Source organism: Cariama cristata, unplaced genomic scaffold (genome assembly GCF_000690535.1).
Source record: "Cariama cristata isolate BGI_N322 unplaced genomic scaffold, ASM69053v1 scaffold7391, whole genome shotgun sequence".
NCBI classification, from domain to species: domain Eukaryota; kingdom Metazoa; phylum Chordata; class Aves; order Cariamiformes; family Cariamidae; genus Cariama; species Cariama cristata.
In genome coordinates, this window is record NW_009599788.1 from 23,950 (window position 1) to 38,427 (window position 14,478).

General features: G+C 38.2%; 1 protein-coding gene across 1 annotated transcript in view; it reads left to right on the forward strand.

Annotated features, from left to right (window-relative positions):
* Window positions 1-649: 649 nt before the first annotated feature.
* The window catches only part of SLC25A13 (solute carrier family 25 (aspartate/glutamate carrier), member 13), a 78,674-nt gene continuing 64,845 nt past the window's right edge, over window positions 650-14,478 (forward strand). The window contains exons 1-3 of the mRNA XM_009709800.1: window positions 650-699; window positions 4,726-4,868; window positions 11,515-11,630. Of these exons, the coding sequence (XP_009708102.1) occupies window positions 4,759-4,868; window positions 11,515-11,630 (226 nt within the window). The 5' untranslated portion in view covers window positions 650-699; window positions 4,726-4,758. The remainder of the gene's footprint in view (window positions 700-4,725; window positions 4,869-11,514; window positions 11,631-14,478) is intronic.

Genomic DNA, 14,478 nt, shown 5'->3' on the forward strand with positions numbered 1-14,478 from the left:
TTGTGGTGATAAATGTAACTTAGATTTTAGTTGGAACTGGCTAGTTGCCTGATCTGCAGAAAAATCTAGGTACTGTGCTTTCTGAATTTACCTCATCAAAAAGATCTACATTATAAGTTTAAATAGTTTAAAATGTTGGAAGTAGAAAGTAGAAGTACCAATAAACCAAACAATTACATTGGAATTCAGTCTTTTAGGGAGTGGCTTTCTTGGAGAAGTTTCTAAGTCTGAGTATTTTATTCTTGCCATCTATCACTTGGGGGCTGCGTATGGTACTCTGAAATCCTTAGGTGAAAGATGCTGGAGATACAAAAATCCATATAGTAGAGATGGTATGCCGAATCCCAGCAAAGAGGTATGTTGAAAAGATTCGATACTTGAATGTCTTTATGACTTGTTAATGTGTGCTTGTTTAAGAGTTGTGGGGTTGCACAAGAGAGGCAGTTACAACAAAAATACTGAATAACTTAGTGTAAATATGAAATGAGTAAAATAAGCATAGCCAGCTAAAGCAGTACCTAGTTTGTCTAAGGTGACCATTTATTTTCATCACTCATTCTGTTGTTTGAAGTCTTCCTTTTAAATGACACTTTGACATCTTTTGTATAAATTTATGCATATTAATGTAATTGTATTTACTTGTAGGTGGCTCTAACCAAGAGAGCTGATCCAGCTGAGTTGAAAACAATATTTTTGAAGGTATGTATAAAGTAAATATTTTACTGTTTCTGCTTAAATTTTTCATATCTTTTGCTCCTTTATTGCAGCATACAACTCGTGCTAGTTTTTCCAACCATTAATCATTCACTGTATTATTACAACGTTAGACTTAAATACCATTATCAGAGTTGAACAATGCTCACCAAGAAGTCAGATACATTCCTGAGTGATTATTGTATTGACTCAGAAGAAGTATTACTATCTTAGAAAAAAACCGCATTGTTCGGAGGATGTGGTGGGAGTTTCAATATTGTTCCTATACATGGTAAAATGTTCATGTAGATACCTTGCTGTTAGACCATTTGGTAACCTTTCTTCTCTCATTCTTGCTTCCTTCCTTCCTTCAGGGTTATCTCTGCTTCTCTAATTTGTAGAAGTGTTGGGAAGATCACCTTGTGAAGTAGTGGTCATATTTATTACTTAACTACAATTCCTTCCATGTTGGCCTGCTATAGAAGTATGCAAATAAAGAAATTACTCTTGTACTTGCTTGTATACTCGGAAGAAGTGTGCTTTAGTGTTTTGCTGGAAATTGGCTTTCTTTGACCCATTTCCTGAATCTTAATAACTATTCCTAACCTTCCTGAGATTTATTAGTGCAGTGTCTTTGGTAGTTTGGTAGTCTGGTATGAAAAAAGAGTACAGAAATTGGTGGGTCTGGAGAATGTATGTGAGGTAGGTGCCACAGTGCTACAGGGAACTGTTGTATCTGAATTATTTTTATGAAGGTATTGAGTGCCTGAGAGAGCTCATACTTTTCCAAGTTCCTCCCTTCACGTTCCTTCTCTCCAGCTTCATGCCCCACTCTCTGTGCACTTCTTGGCATGTTTTTCGTTGTCCCTTGTGAGCTATTATTAACAATATGTGTAGGTGTCACTATGTATATTGCCAGTTTTTATACTTTTATTATATACTGTCAGTATTTATAGCTCCGAAATCAGATTTTCAGTTGAGAAAGCCAGGATTTAACTTACTAAGTCCTGGAACTTTTATCTGTCAGGAGAGCAAAAAGACTCTTGAAAAAGAATGGGATAATGTGATTTTCAGAGGTAAATGCTTGAAGAGCAGGAGCAAGGCAGCAGAAAAGGCAGATGGGGAGTAGACCACTGACCCGAGAAGATGGTAGCATTGAGGAAGGGAATAAACACAGTAGAGAGAAGCCTGGTCCCTTCTGCCATATGAAGGGGCACTCAGTTGTGGGGTGGGAGTTGGTTGGTTTGCCGAGAATAGTGTGAAAATTGTTTCCTACCTGCCTTTGAGTGTTCACCTTTCTTGTGTTGTAGCGCTCTCAGCTTTCAGTTTTGGTGGATTGAATGGGTTGTGGTTGAGCACACTAAATACCACCTCCAGCTCCTTTGCTTCCTTTTCTGCATCCCCTTCTGCCAGTAAACTGGAGTAATGAAATATGAGCTAAACATTTTGTTCAGTGTAATACAGAAATTGTCGCGCCGCTTGCTACTGAGAAGGAAAAAGGATGAGTGAATGTGGTATGTTGTTTTGTGCTCTACAGGTAAGCAATGGCCAGAGTGTTAATTAAGCTGCTTCAGATGATTGTAACTGGTGAGGCCAATACAGTTGCTTCTGCAGATTGTGGGATCTTCGCTTATAAAATAACTTGACAGCCATTCTTTCTGCTTCAATTAAGAATTAAAAAAATATGATTGCAAGGTAGGAATGGTACCCACTGTGTAGAAATAAATATGAACCTATCAGTTTAAATACAGTTGATTACAGTCAACTTTTAGCGTATTTACTGCATCAAACCCCCAATAAAAATGTTTGCAAATCTTATCTAAAATGGGGTTGAACTAGTTAATATTTCACTATCTAAAATGTATGTAAATAAGTTACCAAAAAGCCATTAAGTACTATTGTATAATATCAAATTCTCTGTGGGTATAATTGCCAAAGTGGGGAAAAAAATGATTGTAAAGAACGATTTTTTTTAATGTCTCTCCTCCAAAACCAATAGAATTGATGTTTTTCTTTTTGTTATGATAATTTCCAAGAGTAGCTCTACTTTTTCTAAGTCTTCTACTATAACTCCTAAGAGATTAGATTTTAGTCAAAGTGATGAAGCTGACATTTTCCAAGGTCATTTTCTATATGTAGTATTGAGTACGTGATTGGATTTCAAATACACTTGAGTAAATCACAGTGACAAGAAACAGGGGGACACTGAAACCTTGTGCTGTTTTCTGTTATTGAGTGCCCTAGCAGGGGGTTAGCCTGGATGAAGAAAAATAAAATATAGAAGCATAGGCTGTCTGATTTATTTGATTTGCTTCTCAATAGCAACTGTGTTAAAAGTTTCTGAGGCTGGGATTCTGAAAGATTCTGTCTCCCTGCAAATGATTACATTGAAATCAATTGATCTGCTAGTTCTTTTAAAAGTATACAATTCGGAATTCCTTGCAGTGTATCAACTAGAAAGCTTGCGTTACGAACAGTGTCTATTGAAACAGGAATCCTTAAATGCTAAACAATATACAGATGCCAAAGCAAGTTATGTTTTGTTTGGGCTTGCTTCTCTGAAGCCGTGTTTCTTGAAGATATTGCTGTACCTGAAGACTGTATTTATATAGCACTAGAAGAAAATAATCTACTTACTGTTACACTTTGACATCCCTCTGAGAGTTACATGCCTATAGCAGGTATAGTGGTACTTGGCAGGCACCAGTGTGGCTTTATGAAATGGAAACTAGCAGGTTCCTTCCCTTAGCAGAGTCATAGCAGTGTAACACAAAATGTGTCTTTGAATTATGCTACAAAATAGCAATGGGCATCTAATTTATTTATTACTCTACATTGGATAGTGCTCTGTGGGGAGCTGCAACAGTGGTTTATCATCCTACCTTGCCTTAAAACAAACAAACAAAAAGAAATTAACAGTTGCTTTCTGATTCTCAGTGCACATTTGTTATCCCAAGAGAGACCTGATTCCCTTAAAGCTAACACATGGTTCTGCACACGTGGTCTAGGATTCCTTTTCCTCTTAATTATAGTCCTTACCTGTTTTCTTTCCTTAAAAAATATTTTTAGGATTGATTTCAAATTTACCCTTCTACAGAAAATGAGGGCTTTAAACTTTGAGGAATGACTGAGGAATCAAGGTACGGGTGGCAACAAAGGCAATTTTTTTTATTTATTTATATTATCCTCAAAATATTTTAGTATTCCTTTCCCTTGATATGTGGCATTACTGGAGGCTTCACTTGGGAGCAAATGTGTTTGGGTCTGTCGATAGCTGTTTTCTGGAGTAGTATGCCAGTAACTATGGTATAAAGTGGGAGTAATATATGCCAGCAGCGTCAGACCTCTTTTCTTGTTTCTGCAGTGTGCTGAACTGTCAAAGTCCTTGTTTTCTGTTACATTTTTCTGCAAATGCTGTTCTCTGGCCTCCTTTCAGCAGTTCAACCAAGGATCTGTAGGTTCTCTTTTAATCCACGGGACCAACCGTGGCTGAAGGTGATGCGATGGAGTTCCTCCAAAACAGCACCCTCAGGTGGACACTCTGGTGGGATCATTTACTCCACTAGCACTGCAGTGTCATTTCACGGGTGTAAACCTGCCTTCTCGTCCTGAAGTAGAATGGCTACACAAAGGAGTCATTTCAGTTAAGATATGCTGGAATATCCTGTTGCTGTCAGAGTTTCAGTGGGCCTGAGATGCCATGTACATGTTTGCAAATGCGCATGTATTTCTCGTTCTGCTTCAAAAAAACATTCAGTACTGGAGCATTTCTAGACTACCATGGAGAAATTGGTAACATAATAAACAAAAAATCCTGTATCTGCCACTCTTCTGGCTGGGAAGCCAAGCCTTCAGCTACTTGAGTACTCTCCATTTACTCTTTCCTGTTTGGGTATAGGCTGTAGGTTCTTCAGAGCTGAACTGTCATCTGCTGTAACTAAAGCCTGCTCCTGGTTGGAAACTATGGCTGGTGATAATAAATGCCTGGAGAAGGATGTATTTGAGGCACTAAATATTGTATTCATTTAACAGTATGCAAGTGTGGAGAAGAATGGCGAATTCTTCATGTCTCCAAATGACTTTGTCACACGGTACCTGAAGATAATTGGAGATGGTCTGCCTAATGCAAGCACTGTACAGCTCCTTGCAGGTGTGGTGGATCAGACAAAAGATGGGTAAGTGTTTTTTTGTGGGTTTTTGTTGTGTGGTGTTTTTTTTTCTGTTGTTCATTCAAAAAATACAAAACCATTCTTCCAAAACAGTCTGATCCCTAAAGCGTGCTGGGGTTTGGTTTTGGTTTGGTTTGGTTTTTGCCTTTTTTCACCTGCAGATACATAAAGGAATACAGTATCTTTTAAGTGGAAAGAATAGAAACAATATTTTAGGCTGCATGCACCGTTTAGCTGAGCAAACCATTTTCTGTCTACAATGTATTCTTAATTCATTGAACCTTTCATGTTTGTTGGCCAGCTCCCCTAACTCCTGCTTTTCTTTCCTTCCACGAGCCTTTCTGTCTCTGTTTACTTTATGTATCTTCACAAACACGTTCAAATAGCAATCCAAAATAAGTTTAGATGGTGTAGGAAGATTGTAGAAAAAAGTGCCCCTACTTTGTTTTGTCATAACGCTGTTAAAGGTTTTCATCACTGGTTTTTCCCTTAAGACGGAGGAGGAGCAACTAAGGTATTTAGGGAGCCACTTTGCAGTCTTGGGAAGACAGCAGTGAAGTTGGTTGCACATGGTTTGCATTTGAAAGGCTGACTTTGCCAATAGGCAAAATTAGCTACCCCTCCATCTTCCTCCCCCCTTCTTTAATGAAATCCTAGCTTTTCTTTTTGTTACTTGCCCAGGCTAGCTGTCTCTTCACCCATATGAATGTGTTTTTTGAACCCTGCCTTTAAAGTGTCTTTAGAGAAACTTTAGAATAATTAGCTATGGACTTAAAGTCTGTAGTTGTGGCATTTTTAGAAACCAGAAAACTTCAGGCATGACTCATATCAGTGGTTGCAGAGAGTAAAACGTGAGATAAATAAAGCATGACTAGAGAACGCAGGCTTCCTAGGGAACAGATGCACGCATAACTGAGAACTTTTGCAATAGTTTCTGTGCTCTTTTTTCTGCTCAGCCAGCCTCATGTATCTGGCAGCTGGGCACCTTAAACCATGCAGATGACTTAATGTGATGATTGTTACCCCCGTTAAAAGAATTCTGTAAAAGGTTATATTGGTAGCATTGGCATGATGGCAGCAAGAAAGTGGTGGCTTCAGATAGCATTTGACTGAAAATGTTAAAACATTTCTCAGATTTCTTCCCTTAGTTTGATGCCTGCAAAAATGGCATTTTCCAAATTGCACGGCTTCAAATCCATTTTGTAATCAGAAGATTGAGAGTATAATACCTTGTGATTTGCATCTCCCTCACAAGCAGAAGCTGGTGTCCGGAAGAGCAACATGTAAAACTGTAGCCTATGTGAACTTGTTGACAAGTTGGGATTTCTTAACTTGGCGTGATCTTGTAGGAGTTTTGCGGTGTAGTATTGAGGCTTCTAGTTGCTGCTTTCTGCCATGGATAAAGACTGTTTCTGCTGTCCAGACTGTGCAGTGACAGGGAACTGCATGTTCCTAACATGTCTTTGTAGAGTCTCTTCTTGTATTCAGGCTGTCTTCTTGTTTAGCTGCTATACTAATATGTGGAACAATGGAGTAAGTTCAGAAAGTGATTAGCATCCATTTCTCGCTTATCTGGCATTGTAGCATTTTTTGCCATGTGGCCAGGCATTTGTACCCTGTTCTAGTGGTGTATAAAGTAATTCACAGAGTGATCATCTGAAGCAAGGGTCAATCACTTTTTGATTCTTGGAATGAAATCTCCTAGGGATGGCAATAGGACCTACTGGTCTTCTCCTGTTGAATTCTTTCCAACTTGGCAGTCCAGAACTCCTGGTTTTAAAGTGAAGTACAAAACTGCTTTTGTTAGTGTTCATTTTTAATAGGCTGGTCAGTGTTTAGAGACTTATACATGTTTAAGGTCATGAGAATCTGTTCAATAATTTAGCTTTGTTTCTGGTACAAAATAGCAGGTAGCTTGCAAGAGCAATGACAAGTTAATTTTGTTATAGTGTTAGTGGCTTAAAGTAGTGCAGTTCTGAAAATACTGCTAGCATATTTCTAGAAGCATTTATCCGCTGTCTTGGATCCCTGTTTTGCTCTGAAGAAGCACCTGTTCTTCATGACTGGTGAGCATGACCACTCTTCACTAAAAGAGTCTGAGCCCAGAATCACTGGAGTTGTTCCTAGCATTTTTTAAAATGCTTTTTAATTCCTTCTGATTTTGATGAGAAGTATAGGTACCAAGTGTAATGAGTGAGAAATACTAAGATGGCTAAGTAACATGAGTGAAAGGCAGACAGCACAGGAGCTTCTGACTCAGAGCAAATAAAGGGGCAAAGAGTTGCTTACCCCACAGCTGAAGAAATCCTGACTGTGAAGTGTAAAGCACAGTAGCTCTTAGGTACAATCTCATTGTGGTTGCTGTGGAAAAAATCTTGTGTGGCTCTAGCACAATTCCTGCATTGCCAGCATTAAAGATGTGAGGGTATCTACAGGAGCTGCTGGTGGTGTGACAGAGGTACGAGACCTCTTAAGGCAGACTCTGTTGTTCAATGAATTTCTGTTGCCATGGGAGCACATTTTGCCTCCATCTTAAGTCAAGGCATAAGGTTATTTGGAGGTAGGTTTTCCTTCTGTCCTCTTACAGAGGCATCTTTTAAGATTTCCTTTAAGAAAAGGAAATGCCTTTCTTGATGGTGGCCAGAGAAGACTTTCAAAGTAGTCGATTGGTAATAACACTTTTTTTTAAAAAAAGTGTTGTATTGCGTGGCTGTAGTTTGTATGAAATGGGCTTAAGAGCTTTGACTGGTTCCTGGCCTTAAGCTTCTCATTCCTAATTTTGGTTTAAAAAAAGAATGCTTCATTAGGCTTCAGCTGGATCAGAAACTCCCTCAGAATACAGCGAGTTTCTCAAGGCCTATCAGCAGCAGGCTGGGCATTTTCCATCCTACCTACTGTAGCATATTGTTTTTCAGTCTTTTGTTGTACTTTTAAACATGTGTCTAACAAAATAAGTATTTACTGCACTTCTCTATTTGGACTGTAGTAACCAACACTTTACTGAGAAATACTGTATGCTTTATTTTTAGAAAGGACAAACTATTCAAAAATAACACTTGGAAATGCCAGCATTTTCTATTATTATTGGATATAAATTTATCCTCTAATGCACCAATTTACACTAGATTTAGTTTACCTAGGTTGCAGAATAAAATAATAGATGTAGCTTCAATTTGTGTCCCATTATGTTATCATGTTTAAATTGCTGATACAGTAAAAACATATGCATTCATTTCTGAAGAAACCTTTTCATCATTGCATTTGTATGTATTATTACAGTGGGTAATGGCTTTTTTTCTTTGCATGGCTACATGTGGACTTTCTCTGGTGGGAGAGCATCATGTCTATGCGATGTCCAGATACCTTGAGTGTGAGCACCAAAAGAAGAAGCATGGAAGAAAGGAGAGAGTAGTAAATAGTGGTTTTGCTGCATCATACCCAGTTGTTGTGTTTAGACTGTAGCTCTTGTGTGTGGATGTTTTTAAAATATCAAGATTTCTTGAATAAATCGTGCAATATTGGCACTGATAGTGAGGAATGTAAAGGTGAAGGAAGACTTTGATCAATTGGATAGGATAGCTTCAAGATTGAAGTAAATTTTTTTTAAACATTTCAGCTTCCTCTCTCTACCCTGTTAAAAGCACCAGGCTTTTCTCTGCTTTTGTAACATAAACGAGCACTTGTTTAGGTAGATAAAATAACTCTTAAGTAGTATATTGAAGTCCATGTTAATATGTGCTGTTTAATGACACCAAATGATATTCAGTGAAGGGTTATGCTAAATCCAAAAGGGTGATGCTAAACTGGAGAGAAAATGTGTTACCCAGGCAACTGCCCTTGTGTAGTATAGAGAAGTGAGCATATGGCTATGTAGTACACATTATTTCAGCATCTTTAAGCATTAAGAATCACACGTGTAATTGACTGTGAAAAATTACTGCTCAGTTACTGTATTGTATGGTCATAATAGAAGTAAATGAATACGTCATTGTTGTTAGAATAGATCTGTTGGGAATCACTAGCAGGCTAGTCTACTTAGGGAGCAAAAATACAATAAGAAGAAAATAGCTGGTTTAATTAACATGTAAAAATTGGGTTAATTTGAATTCAGCTGGCACAGCAGATACTAATGTCTCTTCTTTAACAGTCTGGCTAGAACCACACAGTTTGTACACTTTTAATCTTGCTAGTACTATGAGTAAGTGTTTTTAATAATGGATATGGGGTTATTTTAAGCATCTATCTCTGACTTATTAGGGGATGTTTATTACTTGTAAGTGCTGACAAAGAATGCTTCTACCAGTATAAAATCTTGTAGCAGTGTTAATAGGTGGAGTTTTAATCAAATCTAGGCCTAATAACATAGAATATAGAATTTCTATAGAATACCAAATATGTTATTAGCGTGGTGCTGGGATTCTGCTGGATAGGTTCTGTATTTCTTTTCTGTGCTCTCATCACTGTGTTGGGATCTGCTGGTAAGGACATATGCTGGTTGTTGTTTCACACAAAAAGTGACTTTGTCAAAATGAAATTGGCAGATATTTTACATTTTTAATTCTAAACAGTCCCATTCTGGAGTCTTGTCACCTGCTGTCTATTTTGTTCTTTCTGTGTGTGAGCTTTATAATCTTTGGGACAGGAGAATTCAGTGCTTTGTATCTGTTTGCAGTTGTGGAAATTGTCAGGTATGTAACCAGTAATAATGGATAATAATGAGCTTTTATAACCTGTAAGTCACTCAGTGACAATAAATATGCAAAGTGCAAAACCAAGTAGGTTGTGATATATCGGTTTCAAATTGAAGAAAATGTTGCATTTTTAAAAATTTCTTTTGGCTTAAGAGAGATGGAAGTCTTCTTCCATTTAAAGACTGAATATCTGTGTATTCTGTGTCTGACAGTGGGGAGTACTGAGAGCTCCCAAGGAGTTTAAAATAAATGACTCAATGGCCTGCCCATGTGTTAATGTGTGTGTATGTAGCAAGTCATTGGGGGCTTTGCCAGTAAAGCTTAAGGCATGCTTACATGTTTACTGGCATCATCAATCGTGTGTTTAATATTAAGAATACCTGAGGAGGTTTCCTTTTATTTATTTCTCACACTACATAATGGCCTATGGTGGCAAGTTCCCAGAGCTCATTATTTGTTAGACTATTTCTGACTATGTATGCTTTCTTTTATTTAGTGCACATATATTGAGGGAGGTAAAGTAGAACAGCTTTTTGGCCTTCTCTGTGCCATCCTTTTTTTTAATGTCCTCTTTTGTTCATCTTCTTGTGTTTTCATGTTCTTCGTGGAAATCAGCTTCTGTTATACTGTGGATGTTTGGCTGCTGACGTGCAGCAAGCACACTTCTGTGTGACTTGGAATTAATTTACTTAAGACAGGGTGACTAGAAATTGCTGTATAGTCATGGATCGTCATAGCTTGATAGAATGAATGTCTTTTCTAGCCTATTCAGATGCTTTGTTCTTCCCTGTTACTGCATTCTGAGTGGAAGTTTTCGTTGAAGTGGCTGCAGTGTTATTTTGAGTCAAAGTCCTAAGGATACAGTTATTTTCTAATTAAAAAATTAATAATTTGTTTTTGTGTGTGTTTTGTGACATTTGTTACATTGAATTTTGTGCTTCTCAGAAATAGATCTTTGTTCCCCAGCTACTGCCCTGTGAACCCATTAAAGCTATGTGCTTGCTACGCTGACGTAAATCAGCCTTGAGAGAGGGCAATCTTAAACCTCCCAGACTGCCAGCAGGCCCTGCAGCCATACATTCGAGGACGATTTAAAACTGTACAACCTAGACATTAAAGAAGTAGCAAACAGAAGAATGGTTGTTGGCCTTCGCCTCTTTAAGAATGGGGGTTTGATCTCCGTTTGAACTCTTGGGTGTGGCCCAGAGAAATTAGAACTGCTCAAGGTCTTTGCTGTATCAAATCTACTGCTGGAAACAATGCCAAGTTGTCTAGTTATGTGTTTCTGCTTATTAACTAACTTAAGGAAGGGTACCTCTGCTTTTATCTGTGCTCTGCTACTGCGCTTGCATATTGGGAACCTGTCTGTAATGATGAATGTGAATACACTGCTCTTGGGCTGAGGAAGAACAGGGCAGACTACTGCTTGAAATTTGTGACTCAACACACAGGACTGGAGGGCTGCAGTGGATGACTAAGAAGTTGCTAGCAAACAGATAACACATTCTGATCGGTTCCTTCTGAAGTGAGTGGCAGCATGTAGGTCTTGAATGGATTTGCTTTCCAAAAGCCTTAAGTACTGAGTTGAGGGAAGTTACTCGTATCTTTACTGGCTCTCTGGCTTGCCAGCGGAGGGAGGTAGGCTCCCCCGGAGGGCAGTTCAGTTAGAGATTAAAGCTGAGGTGAGTAGCCACGCTAAGTGCTTTGCTTATTTTATGTTCTGTTGTGACTTGCTGAGAGGAATAGTTCCTTGTTCAACAAAGTCATTTCCATCTAGCAATATAAGACCTCCTGACAGTGTTGGTGATAGGGCATTTTAGGATAAATTTTAATCCCTATTGAGAACATTTTGTACGCATTTTGGTTGTGACCTTATTTCTTTTGTATAATCTATGTTATATTGTATTTCCATTTTCTGCAAGCAAGTGGTTTCATAGCTCTTGTTTTCCTTCATCCCTTAGGTTGATATCCTTTCAAGAGTTTGTGGCATTTGAATCAGTCCTGTGTGCTCCAGATGCGTTGTTCATAGTAGCCTTTCAGCTATTTGACAAGACTGGCAAAGGAGAAGTTACTTTTGGTAAGACTGTTCTTAAATGTACACTCTTAATTTAAAAATGACCACTTATGCCAAACTCTGTTTCACCTGTTACCGTAGGAAACACAGTGATTGGTAGTGGAACTACACTAGTGCCAAGCAACTTTCTGAGTTTTTTTAATCACTTACATGTGCACAATATGAAGTAAAGGTCATGGTCATCTTCATGGTTTTCTCTGGAGAACTGGTCACCTCTTTTTCTCTTCCCCAACATGTTTGTGCAGATCTTCAGAACAGCAGTGAAAGGTGACTATAGGAAATGATTGTAAAACCGCAAAAAAGTTGCCAGAAGATGTGGGTGAATGTTCAATCTGAAATTACCCTGAATTATTTTTTGTTTAAATTGGCTATATTTCAAGTTGGCTTCCTTTTAAGGCTTAAAACTTTCTTATGTGAGATTTTACAGTAATAAATCCATTATTACCTGCCACCTGAAATTTCAGCTGTGCATTGGGAGTGTGACATTTGTGCTGACATCATGAGAAGCCAGTTTAAAACTTGATTATGAGGACTGTTTATTTCTAAATACCATAGAGACAGGTTTTGATATCTGCAGGACTATCTGTCACCTGCCTAGTGATAAGGGCCATTCTGTCTGGAAGAGATTAGTAGATCTGAATAACTTCAGACAATGAGCTTGCACTTCAAAAAGTAGGGGGATTTTTTTTGCCCTGAGTACCTACACTGGATAAAATTGCTATTTCTAATCTGCTGCATTTGGACACAGTGACCGTATGTCTCAAGTTTTATTATTTGGTTGTTAAACAGTTTTAAGTAAAAGGAAAGTTGGATGACATTGACTTTTCGTCTTTCTGAAATGTATGCTTCACATGTCCTTTGTCTTTTGCTAATATTTCTCGTACGTTTTATGCTCAGTTAAAAAAGCCCTTCCCATTCCATTTGAACTGATAAAATGCTGTTACTGTTGCTTGAAGCATCATTGTATTCCTTCTACCATCTCCAAAAATCTGTATTTGAAGTTGCAGCTGATGAGAAGACTGGTTGTCTCTTCTTGCGTCTGTTTTGGATTTTCATTATTTCGGTTGTCTGTTGAGGTTGTGAAAGATGTGCTTTTTGTGTGCAATATGACTTATTAGAACAGCTTTTTAAAAATTACTATGGATGCTAAAAGATTTGAAAGAATTTCAGGAGAAAGTTCTGCTGATCATAACCTTGACGAAGGAAGTATTTTGTGCCTAACAGTCTTGTGCATGTGTAAGGACAGAGAGGCAATGAGAGATGGCGTGCTTTTAAATCAGGAGGGCCCATATATTTTGCAGAGGTTTTGTTCCAGCGCAGACAAACCAGGGTTCCTGGAATGCCTGTGATGTGCAGGTTCTTTGCTGCGTCAGAGCCCCTGGTTGCTTGCAGCACTCGTTAATAATCTAGGAAGAACTGTAGTTGTTTGATCTGAATGCTGAATCAGTCCGACTTAACTTTTTAACTCTTGGCATTCTTGTTTGTATTTTTTCTGCTGGCAAATGCTTCCCTTCAGGTTTGACACAGTGAGTCATTTGAAGCCCATTTAAGTCCTTCTAGTGATGAGAGAAACTCCTATGCCAGACTGTATTTAAGGTATTTGAAAGAGTATTTGAAAGAGGAGACATGCCAACATTGGCAGAACCTTTTTTTTAATGTTAGCTTTTTTTAATTCCTTTCTCTCCCCAATTGAAAGCATAAATGCATTTGTAACTTCTGTACAGTACCTTGTGGCTACCACCGCAGCAAATCCCTGGAGTGGGAAGGATGTGTGAGCTTTCTCAGTGTTGTGCATTCTCAGCAGAAATGGTTGGCCTTTAGACAAAGCTAGTTTCTGTTTTCTGTCTTAAGAAAAAAAGCATTTTTCCCCCGTTATGAAAGAAAACCTGAATATTTTCACAAATAAATTGTTACAATACTATCCATGTAACTTTGCCATTCAGTGCCTCAGTCATGCATCTTTGAGGTTAATTATGAGATCTTTTTCCATTGACTTGAATAAGAGTGGGATCAAGTCCTTATCAAGGTTAGGAGACTTAAATAGGGGGTTTGTGTACTGTGGAATTACAGTGTGAAAGGAACAGAAGAAAAGGGAAAGGATTGTTTTTCACTATACTGCTGTTGAGTGTGGTATCTCAAGGATCTCATTATAAGTCTGTATCTCATGTTATTGTAAAGAAACAGCATGGCTTATCTGTGCAGTCATTGTTTTTCTATATACTGAGATAAGGGTATAAATATTTCACCTTATACTGAGTGGAATATAGGGCTTCCCAGCTGTGAACTTCACATTTTCTACTAAGCAAATCATCCAAATCTTATTCTTCCACAGGTGCATCTAGCTTGGCATCTTTGTAAAACAAATTAATAATGAGCTTTGCATCAATGAGCTTTTACACTGAATGCCACATCCAGGCTGTGGTTATTTAGAGAAATGTTCTGGGTGAAGAAGTTTCAGTATTTAATACTTGAACTTACTTTTCTTGAAAAATATTGCACTCTTACTTTAGCTTCTGGGTTGGAAATGCCTTTGCATTTTAGCCATATGTTGACATCTCTACAATTTTAAATGTTTCATTTCTTTCAAGTTGCAAGTTAACTGTACCTGATTCTTTGAAAGAGCTAGCATCTATTTAAAAGGGCTGATCTGCAAGCAGTGTGGGTACATGGCAGGGGAGGTGGGAAGTATTTCTAGTTTATTGCTTTTTGAGGTGAATGAAATGGCCGCTAGTAAATTAGTGGCCAGTGGCTGATTGAGACTACACCTGGCTGTTGCATCATGTCGTAGATTTATCTGCTGCTGAAGTGTCAAAGCTTTGACAGTTTGCAAGGAGTTAAAGCTCTCAGCAGG